Source organism: Micropterus salmoides, unplaced genomic scaffold (assembly GCF_014851395.1).
Source record: "Micropterus salmoides isolate LMB-PRFRI ecotype aquatic unplaced genomic scaffold, ASM1485139v1 Ms_hic_scaffold_14, whole genome shotgun sequence".
In the NCBI taxonomy this organism is placed as follows: domain Eukaryota; kingdom Metazoa; phylum Chordata; class Actinopteri; order Centrarchiformes; family Centrarchidae; genus Micropterus; species Micropterus salmoides.
The window spans coordinates 17,292,440-17,314,018 of record NW_024040485.1 but is presented as its reverse complement, the minus strand read 5'-3'; the positions used below and the strand labels follow the sequence as shown (position 1 = coordinate 17,314,018).

Below are 21,579 nucleotides of genomic sequence, written 5' to 3'. Positions count from 1 at the left end.
ACTCTTTTACTCACTTTCCCTATGCTGCACTCAATCCTGGCTGCATCTATTTCACTCATACTCTTAACACAGCTCCTGCCTCTGTCTTTCTCTCCCTCTGTCTTCCTCTTTTTTTCTTTCTCTCTTTCTCTTTTTCCCTCACGCTCCCTGCACCTCCCCCAGCCTGGAGGCTCCTATAATTGATGTAGAGAAAGAAAAAACTATTCAGCCTACGCCGCGAAAGTGTGAGATCAGGTTAGAATTCTGGGCCTTGGAGACACAGTCCAATATTTCTAGGCTTCGCTTTCAAGGCTTTAATTACCTGCACAGGGGCTTGAGAATATAAGGTCAATTTGTTTATTTGCAGTCACGGGTGTCTGACTTAGTGCATCCCAAAAAGAAAAAGAAAAACTCAAAATGGCACATGTTCTTGTTGAATAGGCTTTTAGACATCTGATCTTACAAAATGTTTAAAGTCAAGAGGCTTTTAATAAAGCTTTTATTGCCACAAAGCAGCCACAAAAACAATAACGAATTTCCTCAAGCCTCTTAAAAATTAAGTAATTTTTAACAAAAAGAGTACTGGTTCTTTAAATTTATTGGACACACAGATTTCCAATCAAAAAAGGCTACTACAAAATGGAACCCTTTCCGTTCGTGGACCTCTTTGACATCTGTTAAACCTTTTTTGACATTTCGTATGTTAACCTCTGCAGTGTGGGGTTTTGATCCCAACAGGAACTGGGTGGCTCGGAGAGACTCTGGCTCTGTAATTACAGGCCTCCTGAAGTAAATTATAGCTATTTGTGTCTCGTTCCTCCCATCTGGACCACCCAGGCAGCCAGTTCTCTCTCTTCTCTCCCTCTCTCTCGCTCTCTCTCTCTTTCTCGCCTTCTCTCCTCAATCCCTGGTCTGGCCCCAACCACCCAACTCTGAGCTTCGCAACTACTCTGCTCACTTCAGCTCTGCTCAGTTCACCACTAACTCCAGAAGAAACCTTGTCCTTTCTTTTCATATCTCTTTCTTTCTATCCCCTGGTTTCTCTTCTCCTTTTCCTCTCTTTTTCTAATTTTCTGTTCTTTTTTCTTTTTCAATCCCCCCTACCCTCTCCCTGCTCTCAGCCTGCACACCACACTGCCTTAAAGAGACAGTTCCCGGAAATCTTCCCACCCTGGGAAGAAATTGCCTTTGAGTGTGGAAGTCGGGGTTTAGTGGCTGGTAATTTTATTACATGAGCAATTTTTTACTTGAAATATTAGTCTGTGTTTAGCAACATGATCCAAAATGGGGCAAAAAATAAATTATCACAAATGATCACATCTTCTTCTAAATCTCATCCATAGTTCTTTAATTGGATGTTTTTGAGAAACTCGACCATCAACTTACAAATTTTAGCAAACAACTCGACTCTGTCGTGTGCATCATGTGAATTAATTTAGTAGTTTCACCACTAAAAGCACTTTCACAACAGTTACGACACTGGGAAAGCGAAAAGCAAATGCAAAATGTCGTAACAAGCCCTGACATGGTTTCATGGCTGTGGGTGTACAAATATTCAATTCAAGCCATTGAGGCTTTATTGCCAAAGCAAGTGTGAAATAAAAATATAATGTTTGTATGAATGTGTGTGTACATGTACCTCGGTGTGTGGGTGTGTGCACCAGTGTAAACATAGGACCCTGTCTCCACCAACCTTGGTCATTTCCTCTCTACCTGACTCTTCCATCCCCAAAAGCTGAACACCCAGAATCCCCTAACTAAAAAATATGTGCGGCTTCTCACATCTGGCTTTTAGGATGGAGGCAAGGCCACCTTTAAAGTGTTGTCTTTCTAATGTATTCTATTCTGTTCTGTCTTCATGGTTTACAGGGCTAGTCCCAGTTCCAGGCCATGCTAGGTCAGAGCAGGCCACCTTAAAGTTCAGTGTGGTAGATTAGCTGGATTAGAGGGCCTCTGAAAGGCCCCACGCTGCTATGGAGGAAGACCCAAGACGAAGAGGGCTGAAAGTGACATTTATGCTTTCTCCTGCTACATAGTGCATTGGAAGTTACCTTTTCCTGATTTACACAGCATGACAGGACACAGGACAAATGAACATCTTATTTCTATAATGAATCTCCTTCAATAAAAGATAGATTTAAGGGGAAAACAGTTCTACCGAACAATATAAGAGAAAGACAGTAAGCTGCTCCTTGGCTGCCATCTTCTATCCATCATTTACTTTTTCTCTCCACCATTTTTTTCAGTGTTTCAATAGTGTTCCTTTAATTCTTTTCATTTTCAGCAAAAGAGCCAAATGAGAAATTCATTATCTTGGCCTGGCACCAGCATCACAAAAAACTCTTGGTCCTTTTGTCACATATGGACCCACCAGAATCAGGACTATGCCCTACTTTGGGTCCTCAGCCCGGCCCTGCCCTATAGCCAGGGCACCGCCTAAAGTAGGCTGCCCCCAGCAGATGGGCCGTTCTTCCATACAATCCTTAAGTACAGCAGCTCCAGACTGAATGTAGACCCTTTTGTCATTCAACCCTTCAATTTCTTTCAGATGTTTCCCAACAAACAGCGGAATAAAATAAAGAGGGGACGTTTTTTTCACAACAAAAGCAAATGGACCAAAACTTTCCCAGCCTGTAAAACAATGCCCGAGTTGGCTGTGGGAGGGTGAAGCTGGGGGCAAGAAAGAGAAGCTGGCACTTTGGTATCTTACCTATAGAAATGCAGTATGCGTGTGTGTGTGTGTGTGTGTGTGTGTGTGTGTTTTTGTCTTCACATGCACTCTGTATCTGTTCATTAATCGTAAAAGACACAAAATTCTAATTAACGTGTGAACACAAGAAAACAAATCTAATCGGTTTCAATGTGTTTAAACCCTGCAGCTCCCACCATCATGAAAAAAACAACCACCCTGAGATCACACCTTAAAAACAGTATAAAACAGAGAAAACAACATGAAAAATCAGTTTCACTTACATTCTATTCAGATGTGCCAGTGGTGTTAGCCACCACACATAAATTTCCACCAGGGTTGGCATTTAGGCACTTTCTATTTCCATATGTATAGGCTTGCCTCTGCTAATTATGCTAATCATGGGCAGAGTTGGCCACTGTGAAAAATAGTCACATTAGACACTCCACTGACCGCTAATACTGCTTAATGTGTGGTTGAAACATACATTCATCCCTGCCTGAAAGGCAAAATTTTTCCACGTTGCTGGTCTCATTCAGAAGAGAAATGAATTTACTGAGCCCAAGAACCATTTCTTTTTTCCCTCCCGAGAACCAAGAAAATGTTCAGTCTCTCTCCATCTCCCTCTCCCTTTACTTTTTACACTTTCATGGTGTAAAGACAGAGGCAAATGGTGCAAACTCTAAGGTGACTGGTGCCGCTTTATTTCGTGCAGACCAAAGACAAAAGCTGCTCTTCAGCTAGGAAAGAAAGGGCGCCAAGCTATATTGATCATGTTTTCATTATCCTGTTTTCAGTTGCATTGCAGCCTTTTTCTCAGTATATTGCATTCAATGTTGCAAAGACTGACAGTCCGGTGCTCTTTCTACAAAAACTTGGCCACCTAAAACAACACTTTCATGTTATCACTGTAAATGTGGCTGTAACTTTGATATCCAGTCCACATGATGAATACTTTTGTTTTACAATTACTTCTTCAAAAACAAAACCCAGGTAGGGTGCGCCCTGTGCGTTTCCTGTAACATGGAAGCAAAAGCAATGTGTCTGTCATATGCACACGTATCTATAGCAGCTCAATCTGTGTTTATTTGTTGGAGGGTGGTCTGTTAAAAAGCATGTGTGTGTGTGTGTGTGTGTATTGGGGGGGCTGCTGAAAAAAGGGATGGAATGAGGGAGACTTGGATTGAAGGATGACGGGAAAAGAGGGGGGGGGGGGGGTGAAATAAACATTTAGAAGTGACCCAGGTTGACTCTGGTCTTGTTTGTTCTCTCTACCAGTGAGGTCCTGGGCCCTGAGCGCTGGGAGTTTATTTATCTAGCTGGGGCACCACCGCGCACTATTCACCTCCAATAATGCCTCATAGAGCTCCCTTTCTCTGTCTGAACTGGGGTGCTGTGTGCGCTCCGATGAATTATAGCATTTACCTGCTGTGCCGCTCTGAGGTTTGTTTAGAGAAACTGCTCCAAACACCGAAATGCCCACGTGTGCATTCGCTCATTTGCGCAAACTCAGACATGTTTTCTGACATCCAGGTTCTCTTTCTCTCTCTTTTAATAACTCTGTTTTTGGTCTCCTCATGTCTGTAAAAGACCTTGTCTGATTTCGTTGCTAGCTGGCTAACTTCTGTCTCTATGCATTCATGCTATGTGGACCGTGTATGGTCTTTACCTCCCCCTTTCCTATCCTCTTTCTACATGGCCTCTTTATGGGACATGTGGTGCGCCTGCTATCTGGATAGGCCATGTCTCACTGCACTCATATTTAGACAGCTTGAGTATGTGTACATGTCTGTCATGCCTCGCCCAAACTCTGCCAAGAAGGATGAGTTTAGTTAATGTCAGCGTAAACACCACCACTTTTACATGGAGGCCATTTCTTTCCTCTCTTTCCCAAACAAGCTTTTCTATGTAAAAGGAGAATAATCTGAGCTGAAACGTCTTACCATTTGATATAATACTTAAAACAATTATCCAAACACATTGTGATAAGAAATCCAATTTTAGTATACATTTCAAGCTTTTCAAGTCACTTCTCTCTCATACAAACAAACCCTGTCACAGTCCTTTATGGTGACAGAGACACGCGTGAGACAGCCTCACACTTGATGTTTGTTCAAGTGAGACAGGCAAAAACACAGGCAAAAGAAGTGTCAGCTAGCCATAAACCTTCCACCCTGTTCCTGCCCCAACCCCCCAATATCTCCACTCATCGTCCTTCTCTTCTTCCTGCACCTCTTTTTACGATCCCTCTCTCTTTTCTGCTGGCGGACAATACAGGCTGGGTCACACAGTGCTCACCTCACACCAGTTTTCACACTCTCAAAGGTGGGCAGGCTATCTAAGCATAAAGCATATAGGATGAAAAGTATGTTGACAGTTTGCAAACTTTACAGTGAAATTACAGAACTTGGGGAATTATAGAAATATAATGTAATTCAGCCACTTTTAAGATCCAACATTTAAAATACAGCTTGCTAAACAAGACCTGTCTGAGTAAGTTCAGATATTTTGATGGGTGATGTCTGCAGCAGATTCTCTCAGTGACTGAGCAGTAAGCCACAAATAGTCCTTAATCCCCTTGTCAGACTAAACACCCTGATACTGTGGCTTTTATTCCTACCAACACAGGTGTGAGGACTGAAGGCATGATTAACCCTTTTACTTTCTTGTCCGTGTTCTCCTTGCTAATGCACAGCAATCCTTAGAGCAAACAAAGATGCAGGTACGCATCGTGCGGAAACTAACTTTGCACTTTGCTGACCTCCCTATTCTGTCTTTCTCTGTCTACTCTCTCTAGACAGACACTGCTGTGCTCGGCTTCACAGTGTTTTGGTCTTGTAGGAGGGAGGAAGCAATTAAAAAAGCCCTGGTGGCCTGACTTCACAGAGCAGGCAGACAGACAGGTATAAATATAAACAGACATACACAAAGCACAGGCAGACAGACGGGCATGCTGTCAGGAAATTCGGGGAGGCAGACAGACGGCTAGGCAAGCTGTACACACCAAAGGTGGCAAAAATGACAAGTGTATGTGTTTGTGTATGCGGGGGTGGTGTGGGGGTAGCCTCTAGTATGAATATATGATGGGAAGCATATGCCCCTAACACATTCACACACACACACACACACACACACACACACAGGCAGCGTTAACACATTTGGTGTCACTTCACAGCTAGTTTATTCTGAACAAATTAGGATACAAGTGGGAATGTTTTGTTTATGCTGCAACCTGGAAGAGCTGTTTCATATGATTGCTAGTCAAATAAGAAGGACATAATTTGCTGGTATGCATTAGAAATTACATCTCTTCTAAGTTAAGATATGTACACAAACACAGCCCAATAAAACTTCACAACTAATGCAGAACAATATTTTGAGTCCCTTAATATGAAACCAGCTGTCTTATTAGAGAGCATATCATTCCTCCCTCTTCTGGCTTATGTGCAATGGTGCATGTGTGTGTGTGTGTGTGTGTGTGTGTTTTTCTGTGTTTGTGTGTGTGAAAGAGAAAGACAGACGGAGAACTAACCTCTCCTTGTTACCGAACCACTTTACTCTCCATTGAGGCCCTAGCAGCTTTGTCAATGGGCTATTGGTGGAAACAAGGCAGGCAGAAACTTTAGAAACATGGCCACAGCCTCTTAAAGGCACAGCATTCCTTTTCAGCACCCCGATTCCCCGTTCAACTCTCTCAATCCCACAGCAAAACAACTGGCACACAAACATCTAAACATCTCCTTTAAGAGATGGATCTGCCAATTAGCTCAAGAGGTAATCCTGACGCTTTACACTAACCAGAATGACACCAAAGAAAAGGGAGACTGTGGAAATTCAAACTCTTGTTGCCTGCTTTTGTAGCTGATTCATGCGTTTCAAACCTAATAATTCCAGGGACTGCATTTACAGAGATTGTTTTTTTAATAGTGCCTAATACAGGGACTTATTTAAATTCCTGTGCAAGTGAAGCGCACAGCCTGCAAACACTTCTCTTGACACCAGCAGTGTGTAATTTCTCCAACACCTCCACACGGCTCCTGTGGGAGCTGCCTGTCCCCATCCTCTGGTGACATGGTGGGCTTAAAAAACCCCATAGAGTCTGTTTATATTCACCAACTGCTGTAGCGCTTTTAGAGTGTGCAAAACAGGTGGGTAAACTTCAGCTGCATTCACTTATATTTTTTCTTCTTGTGAAGAGAGGAGGAGGAGGGAGGGAGGAACGGGGTTTTAGGGAGGTGGTGCCTGCTTGCCTGCCTGCCTGCTTGCCTCTTGTTGAATGGAATCCAAGAATAGTTAGGGACCACACAGGGAGCCGAGGGGGGAGGGGTCAGAGCCCTTAAAGATGGCTAACCATTCACACAGTCCATCTGCTGCGGGGATCAGCCCCGGCACAGAAAGCCTGGGGGTTTAAAAGGAATTTGGCCAGTGTGAAAAAATGTGAAAAAATAAAGCTGCCTACACCACAGAAAATGTACAGATAAACCTAAACCTAAAACGCACAGATAGCAGGAGAAAGAGAGCAGTGTCAAATGTAAAGAAGGTTTGTGAGTCAGTGCAGAATCACTACCACAGCCATGCCTTTGGGACAGTGAGTGTCTTCATGATAGAAGACGGAGAGATAGCATTGCGATGCAGCCGTGTAGATTTCTATGGGTTTCTCAGGTAAAATGTGACTTATTAAACATGAACAGACATGACCGAACAAAACAACACTGAGCTCCCAGAATACAACATACAGTAGATTCCCTTCCACAATGCACAGGAAACAGACATGTGCCCTACTATGCAAAAGGCATGTTAAAACTCTTATGGAGAGATGCTGTTCCTTGTTGCTGCTTTAGTCAGGATTTCAGCCTGACAAGCAGTCAGTCTATCAGTCACACACCTAGTGCTCTCCCTTGGTACTGAGATGACATAAACGTGGTCACCCTGCATTTCCCCAGCAGCCAATATTGTCATTCAAACTCCAGTTCATCAAAATGTACAAACTACTCTCAGCTGACATTTCTTAACGAAAAAGTCAGTAAATCCAGCCATGCCCTAAGACTGAACTCACAGAATTATGGCTCCCCTAAAGGATAAGTGATGTTGTATTTGTGTGAGAAACAGTTACTACATTGTTTGTGTTGCTGCTTCACAAGAACATCGCTTAAAAAATCAACAGAGGTATCTTAAACTCACCTTCCACCCATAGCTGTTCGATGTCCGTTTCGATGGCTGCGACTCGGAGTCCCACAGACAGAGCCCCGAATACTAAGAGTCCAATAAAGAGGACCTTCCCACAGTGCCTCTGGATGTGGCAGCCCAGAGAGAACAGGAGGGCCTGGAACCTCGCCCGGATCCACAGAGGAGCTTTCTGACCTACCGCCTTCCCCTGGATTAGGAGCAGGAGGGAGGGCGAGAAAGGGACAGCATTATTATCACTATGTTACCATACATAAATAATGCATTATTGCACAACTGTCCACAAAGTCCACAACAATCTGTGTCTCAAGTGTGAAGAATTTAGGTCAAACCTAAAGCACAGCTGCAACTCACATCCAAGACACTAGATAACATGAATCTGTATTCAGAGAGAGGTGTAGGCTACTTCTAAGCTTCGTATAACTTGACAAGTTGGTGCTAACAAGCTAACCACCGATCTGATGCCAGTGCTGTCCAACGCTGATTGTTCTGTTATATTGCAGTTGAAGTCTCATGTGCATCACCTGAACACAGTTCAGACCCAGGACAGAATCTCCAACGACACCCCGCATTTGAGATGATTTAGGCTAATCTGCGCGGTTGCGGCAATACTTTGTAGTATGTTCAGCTTTTGGGGAAACTAGTTCTTAGTTTAAATTTACAGAGTCCATCCGTTTTCATCCCTACAGAACAATGACTTACTGAAAGCTACATAGTGAAAATTCTGATCATGCTAAGAATCATTAAGACAATAAATACTGTTTAGTCAAAAGGTTGTCACTCTATGTTAAAAACCATATATGAATGCGGTCTTTACTAAGTATACAGTACAAAGTTATCACCATATGCGTCCTGCTGTTGAGAAAAATATTGCCATTTGTGTAAGTAGAGGCCTTGTTCATTAACTTTTTCTTGACTATACTAATACATACTGGCATAATGAGCTAACCAAGAAAGTTTCAGCTGACATCTAATCTACATTATAGGCCTACAGTTTCCACGCCCTCGTAATTTTTAATATAACTGTTAGATTCTCTACTTTAGGGCGAACCAGTCCCTATGCTACAAATGTCATGCTGCAGAAGACATTGCACTGGTGTTGTGGTTTCTCTCGGCAGTGCTGAAACACGTCCAAGCATCCGGGCGGTCCAAAGATGCTTTGTCAGATCAAACTCAATCAGTGAATTCCTTTACAGGACCCACCACATTTCCAAACAGACCCCGGGCCAGTGCGCTCTCCGCTGCCTGCACAAAGCCAAAAACACGCACAACACGGCTTGGGATATGGGAACAAACTTTCCCTCGCTCACTCACTCTCTCCTGGTGGCTTTAACAACAAGAAATGAATGAGAGTCCACTGTCCATTCAAAACTTAAACAGCAAAGTTAACATGCTGCCGAATATGAAAACGCTTGTAAAATTGTTGTTGCTTTTATTCCAGGGGTGCCAATGTCATGCAAGCTCAGATATCTATAAGGTTTTCTCTCAGTAAACACTAAGCATACGGTTTCTGCTGTCTATGTCAACCGCTAATGACAATTTCTACACTCTTTTCGTTATAAACAGTTAAACTGAACACTTGCTTTCGCTGTCGACTCCCTTGGGGAGCCCTGGTGGTCCCCGGACCCCAGTTTGGGAGCTACTGCTTCAGCCTATCCTACATTCCCACATGCGCCCTCAACTATAGCGATTAGATAACGGCTAAATCAAAAGCTGCCTTTGAGGTCCCTTCATTCACATTTGCCGACTGAATGAAAGCTGCCCTCATAGTAAATCCACACCATATAGCCTACAGCGAGCGTTGTATCACCTTTGAAATCTGTTTAAGAGCGAAAGCAGCGTGGCAGTAGCTGGGTCTCCGGAGTAGGTCTGGGTTCGCAGGCGGCTGAGAGCGTGTATAACTTGGGGGTAAATCTCCATAGACGCCGGCCCCTGGGACCCCGCGATCCGTGGCCATAGTCCGACGAGTGGGAACGGGGCGCAGAGCAAAGCGACAGAGAATTGGTGCGAGTTCAGAAAAAGCGATAATAATCCAACATAGAAGAGGAGCGCATCCAGCAGCGCAGGCGACAAGTCAGAGGGACGTTTTCTAGTCTTCCTTGGAGCCGAACAAGTCTCGAAACTCCATCCCAACATTATGCGCCGAAATCCGTATAGATCCTTCAGTCTTCATTCGTCCCGATAGTTTATGAAACGACCTCTCAGAGAGGAGTAGTAGTAGTAGTAGTAGTAGCCTATGTCTGAGCCGTCCGTGTCAAGTCTAACTCCGATCCCGTAGCGGTAACATTTGGAGAAGTTCGCCTCTCGGCAAATCCTGAAAAGGGAGGTTTGATGGAAAAGTGCTCCGTCTCCCATTGGCCAAGGAAGAGGCAAATTACTTTGCAAACATCGCCTATTATTAGCTGCTAAGCAACAGCTCACCAAAGTGGAGAGAGAGGCGGACCACCCAGGCTGCTGCTGCCTGGGCTGGAGGGAGGGGGGAGGAGGAGGAGAAGGAGGGGGAGGGAGAGAGGAACACTTTCAATAAACTCTGGACAGCCGCGCACGCACGAACACACACACACACACACGTGCGCGCACCCGAGCACACAGCTTGCTGCCTGCCCGCCTCACTTGCTCTCTGAACATCATTCCCAGTGGCTCGGCCCTCCAGTTTGTAAGAAGCAATCGCACATGCCATCTATTGATATCACAGCGGCAGGCACGCACGCACACAATTTTCAGCTTTTCAGCGTTTCATCAACAGCAGGCCAATCAGTGAAAGAAAGAAGGGAAAAAAAGTTAATTCAGTGTTTTAGACGAGAATGTAAACATGTGATTCATTGTTTTTGTATGGGATAATTACAGATCTTTCAACACTATTCATATCACTTCAGGGCATCTCACGTTTGATGAGGTTTTGGAGCCTCACATTTGTTACAGAACACCCTAAAAAGAAATTTGTACCCACTTTGCTGCAAGTGCAGTTTGTTATAGGCAGCTGTGTGTGTGTGTGTGTAGGTTTCTTGCACTAACAGCTGTAACCTCAACTCTTCAGCTTAGGTTGATGGGCTTTCTTACACCCTAGAAAAAAATATTCTGAAAATTATTTCACATATGCATCCTTTTCATCAACACCTTGGAGCTGCCTGGTTCAGTGTGACACCCTTATCTCTGTGGAGACCTCTGGAAAGTTTCCACGTCTGGCCACGCATGATTTCACGAGTTCAGAAAGCAGTTCACTTAAGAACAACAGCTGAAAAAGAAAAAAATGAAAGAGGGTTCTCAGACCAGATTGTTCTGTAACCTCTCAAAAAAAAGAGGTTTGTGTGTCTTAGTGGTAATGTAAGCCCCCATTGGCCCCACTCATGACAGCATGGGGGTGAAGTACAAACACTTTACCAGATTACACTCTTTGCCTAAACGCTAACCTGTGTCGCCGTGCAGAACATTTGTCAGGTGACTGGTGCTAATTTGAGGCACCTTGGGTGGCTGTAAAACAAAATGTAAAGCAATTTGAATATAGGAGTTGGTGCTATAAGCTCATTCAGTTTGTGACAGCTACAGTATAGGTACAGGCTCAATCAATGTCACAGTCTGCTGCTGAGCCGTTACATCTATCATCACTGTTTACATGGCATGGATACAAAGGACAAGAAAAACAGATTGTGGATGTGTGGTAATGTTACTATCGTCAGCATCACAGGGCAGTATCTATGTGATGTAGTACATCACAGGGAAAGAGCACCATTATACAGTGCTGTTGATTCACATTTTCTCACTGTTGCAGCACAGTCACAAAAGAAAAAAAATATTGTATGGATACAAATAATTACTGAGTGATAGAAAGGAAGTAGATTATTATTAAACATATATTTAAATGCTATAATGTAGTCGTGCAATGACAAATAAACTAAAGGTCCCTCATTATTGGATATTTTCACTGTTCCTTTTTTAGATTAATCAATTCATTGTTTGCTGTACAAAAGTCAGAAGAAAATGGGAAAATGCCCATCACAAGTTCCCAGAGCCAAAATCCAATATTATATTATTCAATTGACGATGATGAAACAAGAAAAAGAGCATATGTTCAAAATAAAATGTATACACTTTATATAAACATGTATGTGTATTTTGTCTTGATGATTATGACCACTATCACTGATATTATATATTGTTACAGGATTTTTTATATTGTTGAAATTTGTATGAACCAAACTTTTTTCAGGTAATTTATTTGAATGACTTCCATAAAAAAGTTAAACAGCAGTCAGTGTCCAACATGATCTTCTGTATGTCTGTCAATGCTGAGGTCATTTTCTTTCTAGCTACAGCAATAGGCCTATGTTAAAGTAGATTAAATTTTGCTAATAATCAAATTAAATCAGTTATCAGTGGTTGAAAGTAAATGTACATTTACTCAAGTCCTGTACTTCAGTGTACATCATTTTGAGGTACTTGTACTTTACCCATGCTATTCTACTTTGCACTTCTACCGCACAACAATTCAGAGGAAAATTACTGTAAATTTTAGTACATTTATTTGACAGCGGTATGTACTAGTTACCATCCATTTCAGGATTTCATATAAAAAGATATGATGAGCTTATACAATACAACATACTGTTATATATGAATGTGATTAAACTATCCACTGTATATAAAATAGTTCGAAATTAACTCTACCTCAACCAAACACAACAGTGAAATCACACTTACATATTGTATTAACAATCTAATGATCTATTACATAAAGGGCCATTTTCTTCTTTCTACTTTTAGTAACACTACATTTTTGGTTACAGAAAAGCAACAAAGATTCAGTTGGAGGAACAGTTTTGAAGCCCTAAATGTCTAAAAGAGATAAAACTGGAGCCAAGCATTCCTGCTGGTACGAAGCAATCCCCTCAGATCTCTTGTTGTATCTTGATAAAACAGGATACATCCACCGATTGTATGCGTCTATTGACGTGGAATGTAGTATCACAGACACCGTTGTTAACTTCTCATTTACCACCACACCACAGCAAATAAATGATACACCTACATATTCATCCATCTGTCCAAGTGGAGGCAACCATACTCTCTTATACCCCGCTCATGTTTCCAGAGTGGAACTGGCCGGCCTGTTTTTCAGATTTGCTGAACTGGGTATAGTTTGCCTGGACTGGGTTGGGTCGGGTTGAGTGGTAGAGGGAAACAGGCAGCTGGAAATGGGAGCTAATGTGGAATGTGAAGAATTGGATTGTGTGGTAGGGGGCCCCTTCAAGCCTAACAAACTCAGGGAGGTCCAAGGCCTGGTCTGGAGGCCTTGGATAAATAAACCATCTGAGATGACCATGCGCTGTGCAGATATCTGCCATCACACCACCCCGGCCTTCAAACACAAACTGACCAAGCCCTCTCTCCCATGTCCTGTGTCCCACATGGTCCCTATCCCTCCCTCCATCCATCCCTTCCTCTCTTTATCCTCTCCGTTGTTCCATTTTATCTCATCTGCTCTTCCTTTTTTTTCTGCTTTTCATTTCAACACCTTCATCTTTACCTCTGTTTCGTCTGCTGCTCCACGCCTGCTCTTCCTTCGCCCTCCCTCTTATCTCCATTCCTCCATTTCATGTCTCCCCAGTGACTCCATCCATCCGTCTGTTCATCCATGCATGCATGGCTGGGTTCTGTATGTGCTATAGGCAGAGCTACGGAACCACTATGGCACTCAGCCGTTGCACAACAGCCGATACACGCAGGGTTTAGGCGAGCAAGTGTTTATTTATCAAAGAGAGAGGCTGTGAGACTGCTCATGACTGCATTTCACAAAGACAAATTGAGGAAGTGTTCTTTTTCTCGCATAAGGAATAAGTAGAGGTGGATGAGTGAGTAGAGCAAAAGAGAGGTCAAATATAGGTATAATGTTTTTTACTGGAGTAACAGTGACAGTCATGAACATTTAGGACCAACCAGGTTTTCTGCAGTTACCAGGGGCTGCAAGGCAAAATTATGAAGCTCTATAATTTGATAATAATATCCACATATTTCTGTTCAGGGGAAAAACACACCAGTAAAATTAAAATATTTGTGTGATGTGAAGACAGGCCTCAGTTTTCCACCAACCTGAATCAATTGTAAATTAATTTCAGAAAGACTGGTCAGAAAAATTACAACTAAAAGCTAAACGTAAAGAAACTGTAAATGGTTAAAACAACCAGTTGCTGTCACTCCAAAAGGCAGTAGTACAAATGCAAACCAAAACTACAAAACATACATTAAACATACAGTAAAGCCATTCTATTTATCAAAGGGGATGATAAAGGAGCACTTAGGTACATCTGATAGGGCCGTGGGGGGGGGTACATCGGACAAAAAGGTTAGGAACCACTGATTTGACACACACATAAAACATTTAATGCAACTATAAATACATTATGGGATTTGCAACAATGCTGTGTATATGGTGAACACTGAGGAGGCTACACAAGAGGAGGCACAAACACCCAGGAAAAGTTTAGCTTGTAGCCAGCAAAACAAATAGAAGCTATAACAAGAATTTGGTGTGAAGATGATTGCCCAGTAGTGCTTGATATTGTTGAGGACATTAAACCGATGAATAATAACACCTGTGCTTTGAGAGTCAAAGGAGAAAAAAAAGACAGAAATTGGGAAAAGTGGATCAAACCCAAATAAAACAACAGGTGAAACCAAGCTCTTGCTTTAAACATACATTATATCAGACGTGGTTATCTTTTAAAGCCTTTCATCTTTTAATTTCAGTCCTTTGTCTCTAGTTGAGCTGTGTGATATGACATCAGTGTGTCCAGTTTCTTGATAAACAGTAGCTGTCCTGGATCCAGCAGTTATCGACCATAATTATAGAAACATTTGTTTTGCAGTGAGATAGAGTTCAAAAGATCCATACGTGAATAAGACTTAAAGCTTAGAAGATGCGCCTCAACAACCAAGACAGTCAGACTGGAGGGATGAGATCTAGAGCGTACAGTAACAAGGCTTTCACACCCTAAATAAAAGCTTGATCTAGACCTCACCACTTGTATATATGATCTGGCCCCCAAAATCCAGAAACTGGTGTAAATAAATAATTTTTACTGCAGGTCTGGAATAAAGATACAGACTATTCAAATTCAAAATCCACTCAACGAGCAATCTGAAGGTGATTGAAGTGGTATAATGATAATAATTTTTTTACCCTGTCATTACATCCTGTGTATACTTATCTATGTGTGAGGGCAATTTACAATAATCCATTATGCAGACCACTTTAAAGCATAAAACAGAAGAGCATCACATGGAGCTCTTTAAAAAGATTGGGATATAACAAAAAACTCCCTGAGGGGGAAAAAAGAGAGAACAAATCACAAACACATTTCGGGTCAAGTCTTATTTAAACGGACAAATAATTTGGCTATGGTCCGGCTTAGATAAATAAAGCTGTTCAAAAATAGTTGCGTGACATGATGACGGGGAATATTATTATTATTATTCTAAATGAACCCAAAACTTTTGTACTTGTCATAGAACATTTTAATTTTGGGTGTTTGATTTAAAGTCCACACAGACATCTTACATATTGTTGGGAAAACCCAGAAGATTTTTTTAACAGTACTAGTCTATAATTACACATGTTTCTCAGATATTAGTGAAAAGGCAAAAAAAAAGTTGCCTGGTAGCAGAGAGACACTTCATGGAGAACCTCTGTCAGTCTCAGAGCGGAGTTGAAGCTGCCACCCACAGTCTCACACAAGATTAATTATGATAATGCATTTCTTTACCCCTTTGTCATCGTAATGAATGGTTGCCTTTCTGGGGGAAAAACACACAAAACACAGAGAGAGACAGAGAAACACACTTTTCTTTAAGTCTTTGTTTGTGCGGTTGTAACAGAGGTATTGTCAGATGCAGCTAGCAGGTGGTAATGCAAACTCAGACCTGTAGCTTTAAAAGAAAGCAGAGAACCTCACAACAGAGTGTGTGTGTGTGAGCAAACATAGCTGAAACGGTATAGCTTTTCAAAAAAGCTCTGCACTATTGTGATCTGTTGCAAACGATTAACAAGCCTTCATCTAAACACTATGAGACAATGTACAGCTGTCTTTTATAAACAGAAATTACACTTACATACATTTTTAAAGAACTGTAGCAGGAAAGAAGGAGGTTTTTATCATACATTTGTTTACACCATTTATAATACCAAATCTCAAATAGCTTACAATTCAGGAATCACAACATATTTGAAGGTTTCCTCTTTTTAAGCTCAATAAGAGTGTTGGCATGAAACTGAACAGAGCGGTGGTCGTGCAAATGTTTATTTTAATGTTTTGGAGTAGCCAGTCTGTTTGCAGTTACAGCTAGTGATGTTATAAACATTCTGACTATTAAGATTAGAAAGGAAAGGTCACCTAGGGGTGTCAGTCTTTTGTTTCTTCCTGTGATTTTATTGCAAAAGCAATTTAAGATGTGATCCCAATCAAGCACCCCAATGTTTAGTTAATTAGCTGGGGGCCTCCACAGTGACAGACAGGGATATCTGGCTTTATGTGTGTATGGCATGTCATTGAGGTTGTTATCCCATACATGGGATCTGTGACTCCGCACACACTCTTTGTTGGCTAAGTAACACAAGCAACTGTTGTATCTCTGAAACTTATAAAAAATAATTGTTTATGGGTGTATGTATTCAGATGTTTAAGTTAGAGATGGGGTGGAGTTGGTGTGTCTGTATGCGTGTGTGTGTGTTTTTGGTGGTGGTGGGTGTGGGGTTGCATCTTGAAAGGTACTGTGTGGAAAAAAAGAGGGAGGGAGGAAATTCATTTGTGGCTGGAGAACACAGAAGACAAATTGAGGAAGTGTTGTGCTAATGTGTAGGGGTCAGCAGCAAACACACACAGGTTTCTGACTGACTACCACTTGGGTGGCCTGCTCGCTCTCTCTCCCTGTCTGTCTCTCTCTTGCTCACCCACAATCAGCCCTCAAGCCATGAAGCCACCCAGCTACTCAGCCAAACCCCCCAACCCAGAGCTCCACCCCACCTCTCTGTGCATCTGTGTGTCTATGTATCGCACATTTGTCTCCACCATCCATCCAATCCATCTATGTAGCACTGTGGTTCTTACATTCTATCCACCCCACTCTCACCCCGTTAGGATTCTGCAGAAGCAAAAGTAAGACATCATGTATTGTATGCAGAGGATGTCCCTGAAACCAGCATGTGTGAAGGTGCTCAAAATGTTCACATTTCAGCCCTTAACACACATTTCCCCCTTTTTGCTTCCTGTATTAGCTTTAAGGTTGTTAAAACATCTAATTCCACACCGTCTCATATACATATATTCTGTATAAACTTTTCCCCCACTATCCTTGTGGAGACATATCATGTTGACACCATGTTTTTATGGTTGTGCAAGATACTCTTGATATCTTTGGTCTCCATTAAAACCTTAGATAAACTTCTAGTTTGAAATAATGTTTGGCAAAGGCTGAGTTTGTAATGACTGACCCACCAGTGGGCCGCTGCTTAAAGGGTAATGTTGGTTGTCTCATTCAACTGGAAAAACTAAAAGAAACACGGGCCAAACTATTTGGTTCCTTATCTTCTGTTCCTGAACAGCGTCCTTTAGTTGTTTGTGTCTATCCACGTCTCACTTCACAAATCAAAGTTGATGACGGTCAAACACTTCCTCCCCAAATTTATCTAACTTTCTACAGATAATCCACAGACTTTACTTTGGAAGGTTTTCATCGCAGATTCTTTGTCAGTAGAAAGTAGTTCCAAGGAAACCTATTTGCAGTCATATGGAGCTTTGGGTTATCCAGAGAAGATTGTTTCTTGGAAAACACATTGCTGCTGAATTTTTAAATGTAATTTGTCAATACTTTGTGCACCACATACAAAATTCCATTCACCTCTCTTGTATTCAGCTGAGAACACAAACTTCTTCATGGCCATGTATCACTTGTGATAAGTTTGTGATAAGTGAGAAAATATATTTTTTTGTGATTTGGGAAAACTGACCCTTTAAATGACTAACAACCCAGCTTTACTTTATTTAGAAAACTGTTATTTTATAGGTATATGTGAGACACAATACAATGTCAAGATAAAATGTCCAGAAGTGTCACATCACAAACTAAACTCAACTAAAAGCATCAAATGTTGACATCCATTTGAATTGTTCCCAACCCGCTTTGGGTCCCTTCCCAGACTCTAAAAAAAAAACATGATGTGAACAAGCCTTTCAATCTCCAGACTTCTGTCAACTTTTATGACATTAAAAAAGTGATGTCTTCATGATTCACTCCGCACACACAAACAGAAAAAAGCCTCAACACATTACACACAAGAATCAGGCACATATCACAGGCACAAACGTGCTCAGACACTGAGTAAGTGCATCAGAAACTAATCTTGATAAGTTCATATTGTGACATAAAATAAAAGATGCCAATTTTAAAATGTCACAGCAGATGTGTAAGAGCCTTTTCCTTTATTAAAATAAATCTTGTGGGCAAATGTGCTGCCAGCAAAAATGGGTAAGTGAGGATAATCTGAGCATAAAATTGTTTTATTTTACAGATCACTTCTCTTCTCTCTGGTGTTAGATAGATTTGTATGGGATGCATAATTAGATGAAAATCTTCTGTAGAAATGTCAGAAATTTCCACAAGGCTACAAAACCAAAGAGCAACAGACAGCCTGATATATGATCTGTGGCTTGACATCTGATCGCCAGATCTGCAAAGCAAACACGCACGTTTGTGTACGCATGTGTGCACACGCATGCATGCGTGAATTCACTCAAAGGGGTGTGAGACAGCGCTGATTCGTTTGTGTGACAGAGGGTTAACAACACTCATACACAGGTAAGCCTGCACACATGTGTGCACATACACCAGCAAACACATGTATGTGCTGGAAGGCCGGCTCAGCCATGGTGGCGTTGTATTGAGGGGACTCTGGGGTCTTTGTGCAAATATACAAACCTCTACCCAAACATACCCAGCTGCCAGATCTCATCATTCGGCTGAAGAGAGAGGTCAGAGTGTGAGACCGCTAAAAAGGTTAACACAGCCAAGACAAAGAGCATAGACAAAGTGAACTTTAAATGTGGTTTTCATGATTTTTAGCTCAAAGCTCTGCTGACAAAGGAAGTCTTTCACCTTCCCATCTAGTCAAATCTCGTCGTCTGAGGAAAATAACTACACAAGGACGCAAAATTACAAAAATTCTAATTTGCAATAAAGAAGGGAATAACTGATCTTTTGATTTGGACGGACACAATGTTAATGAAAAAAAAACTAAAAAAGTCTTAAACAATCTTTTCACTTTCCACAGTTTTGTTTAAGTACATTGAGGAATAAAATATTGAACAATGCAACAGGAAAATGAACTCAGGTAAGACCAGGGGCATGGACAAGTACTGAACTATAGAATATTTCTGTCCGTGAGCTGAAGCCACATCTACAGTCAACACAATGGGAAGACAGTGGTGGTGGGTCCCAAATAGACTTTTTCTTTAGCAGTTCATCTTTTAAGCCTGGGACCCCCATTTGTGGAATGTATTCTTGAAAGGAAACCAGTGAAATTAAAGTGCGACTCCGTGTTTTGCATTCCATTGTGTAGTTTAAAGCTGAAATCTGTGACGTTTCCTAAGTTGTTATGTTTTATTGGGTTGCACCTGTTCTGGTCCACAATGCCTCAAAAGTCAAATTCAATATTTGCAATCTCAAATCACATATCCATGTTGCATACTAATCATGTGTTTAAGCCGTTAGCATTCAAAAAAGTAAAATAAAATAAATCAACATACTTTCACATTTTATAAGAAATGGAGAAATGATAATATGTGTATGTCACTGCCAATTCAATGTAACAGAGAAACATAATATGTTTCTACAGGTTTTTTACTTGTTTTCGTAGATCTTTGGATTGTGGGTGGAGCCGTCTCAAAACCACACATAATCTAAATTTTTCCAGCTGTGTGCAACTTTTACTTTAATGTGCATTGCATAGTGGGAAAATAGTGTAAATAAACAACACTCTTAAGAAAGCATTCTGTCTGGTTTGAGTTTACTTAATTTTACTCAAAACCTGCTTAGACTTGCATGCGGTGTGGAATTGGGAAATCAGGACCCTGAGATATCCTGATTTTTAGTCCCTAGTATGGGTCAACCTTTAGGAAATGCAACCTTGTCTACTAGAAAATTATGTTTATATATGACTAAATCGTGTTGCCAGTGGTGTTGGGATTCCTGTCTGTGGCTAGCTTTATACAAACAAAAGCACATTGGTTAAGGTTAGGAAAAGATTTTACTTTTGGTTAAATGTGACTAAACATGTTGTGTTTCGGGTTTTACGTCAGTGCAAACTTTGTTCTGTATTAAACCAGACGATGATCTTTGCTTAACATTAAGTTCTGCCACGCCTAAACATTACCTCAAAAATGATACTGTGATACTATTATCACAAGAGAAAATGTATCCAAGAGGCATTAAATTTCCTTTAAAACATTTTTGCTGTTGCAAATTAGTTGCATATGAATCACCACAGGTCACCAACCCAAGACTATATCATCAGGGTTATGTTCTCTGATTTTAGAAAGCTCCGCCTTAGCCAAAGAAGACATTATACAACTGTTTCACAGAGTAGTACTCCATGAGTAAACTCATCTTGACATGTAAAATCAATAAAATGCCACACAAAAGATGGAAAAACCTGGAGTGCTTTGAATTATAAACAACAACTAAAAGTACAATATTATTCCCCTTTAAGGGTGAAAATGTGTGGAACGTTACAGATTTCTGCTTCAAGAATCTCTTCATCAACAAAGCTGTACTTTCAGCTGTGCTGGGGACTGGGGTTCATGACGTGTACTTTACCTTAGACATGCCAGTGTTAAAAATTTTAATCATCAAAACATGTCCATGTAACTAACAAGCACATCTAAAGGTAACGTAAGGCTAGAGGACAACATGACATCATAACCCCCCCCCTCTCTCTCTCTCTCACACACACACACACACACACACACACACTCAGGCCACAAGAGACAGCCTAAATGACTCCAGCAAGGCCACAGACACAATAGGAAACAGAGGACATTAAATCTCTCTCACACACGCACACACTCACAAAAAAAACACCCCCACAGACATCCCTGTCCTCATCTTCTTCCTTCGTGACTAAGGAACTTCAAACCTGTAATTTAAGAAATGCTCTGCCGAAGGAATGCAATAAATCTTGTGACAGCAAAAGGAGCAGGAAGGGAAAGAGGAGGAGGAAAAAGAATGAAAAGTGTCAGGCGCAAGTCACTTTCCTCCTCTGCTGTGTTCGCGTGTGTGCGTGTGAGGGTGGGGTGTCGGTGTTAACTGATACAGGATCAAGCTGGGTGGTCCAGGGCCTACACATACACCATTTTTGTGTACAAATAAACTTAACCCCCACGCCATTGTGGTCTCCCCTCCCACTGCTTTTTTCTCCATCTCTGTTCTTCACAGCTGCACAGTGTGTACCAGTCTGTGCTCCGCCCTCTCAAAGACCTGCTATTAGGAGACAGTAATGATCTGATAATAACTAGTGTGGTGAACAATTACACAGATATACCTGGAACTGACAGTCAAAATGTCCGTCTTTCTTTCAACGTGTAACAATTTTTGTTTATTTTCTCAAAGCAAATAACTAAAACAAAAAAATGGGGGGAAAAAGCAACTAGACAAAACAAATAAAAACACCAAGATGCTGA

The 21,579-nt window shown here is 41.5% G+C and overlaps 1 protein-coding gene across 1 annotated transcript in view; it reads right to left on the bottom strand.

Annotated features, from left to right (window-relative positions):
• The window catches only part of ptch2 (patched 2), a 29,419-nt gene extending 19,610 nt beyond the window's left edge, over positions 1-9,809 (bottom strand). Inside the window, exons 1-2 of the mRNA XM_038718070.1 lie at positions 9,663-9,809; positions 7,850-8,042 (exon numbers count right to left, since the gene is read on the bottom strand). Coding sequence (XP_038573998.1) covers positions 7,850-8,042; positions 9,663-9,809 — 340 coding nt within the window. The remainder of the gene's footprint in view (positions 1-7,849; positions 8,043-9,662) is intronic.
• Positions 9,810-21,579: the final 11,770 nt, after the last annotated feature.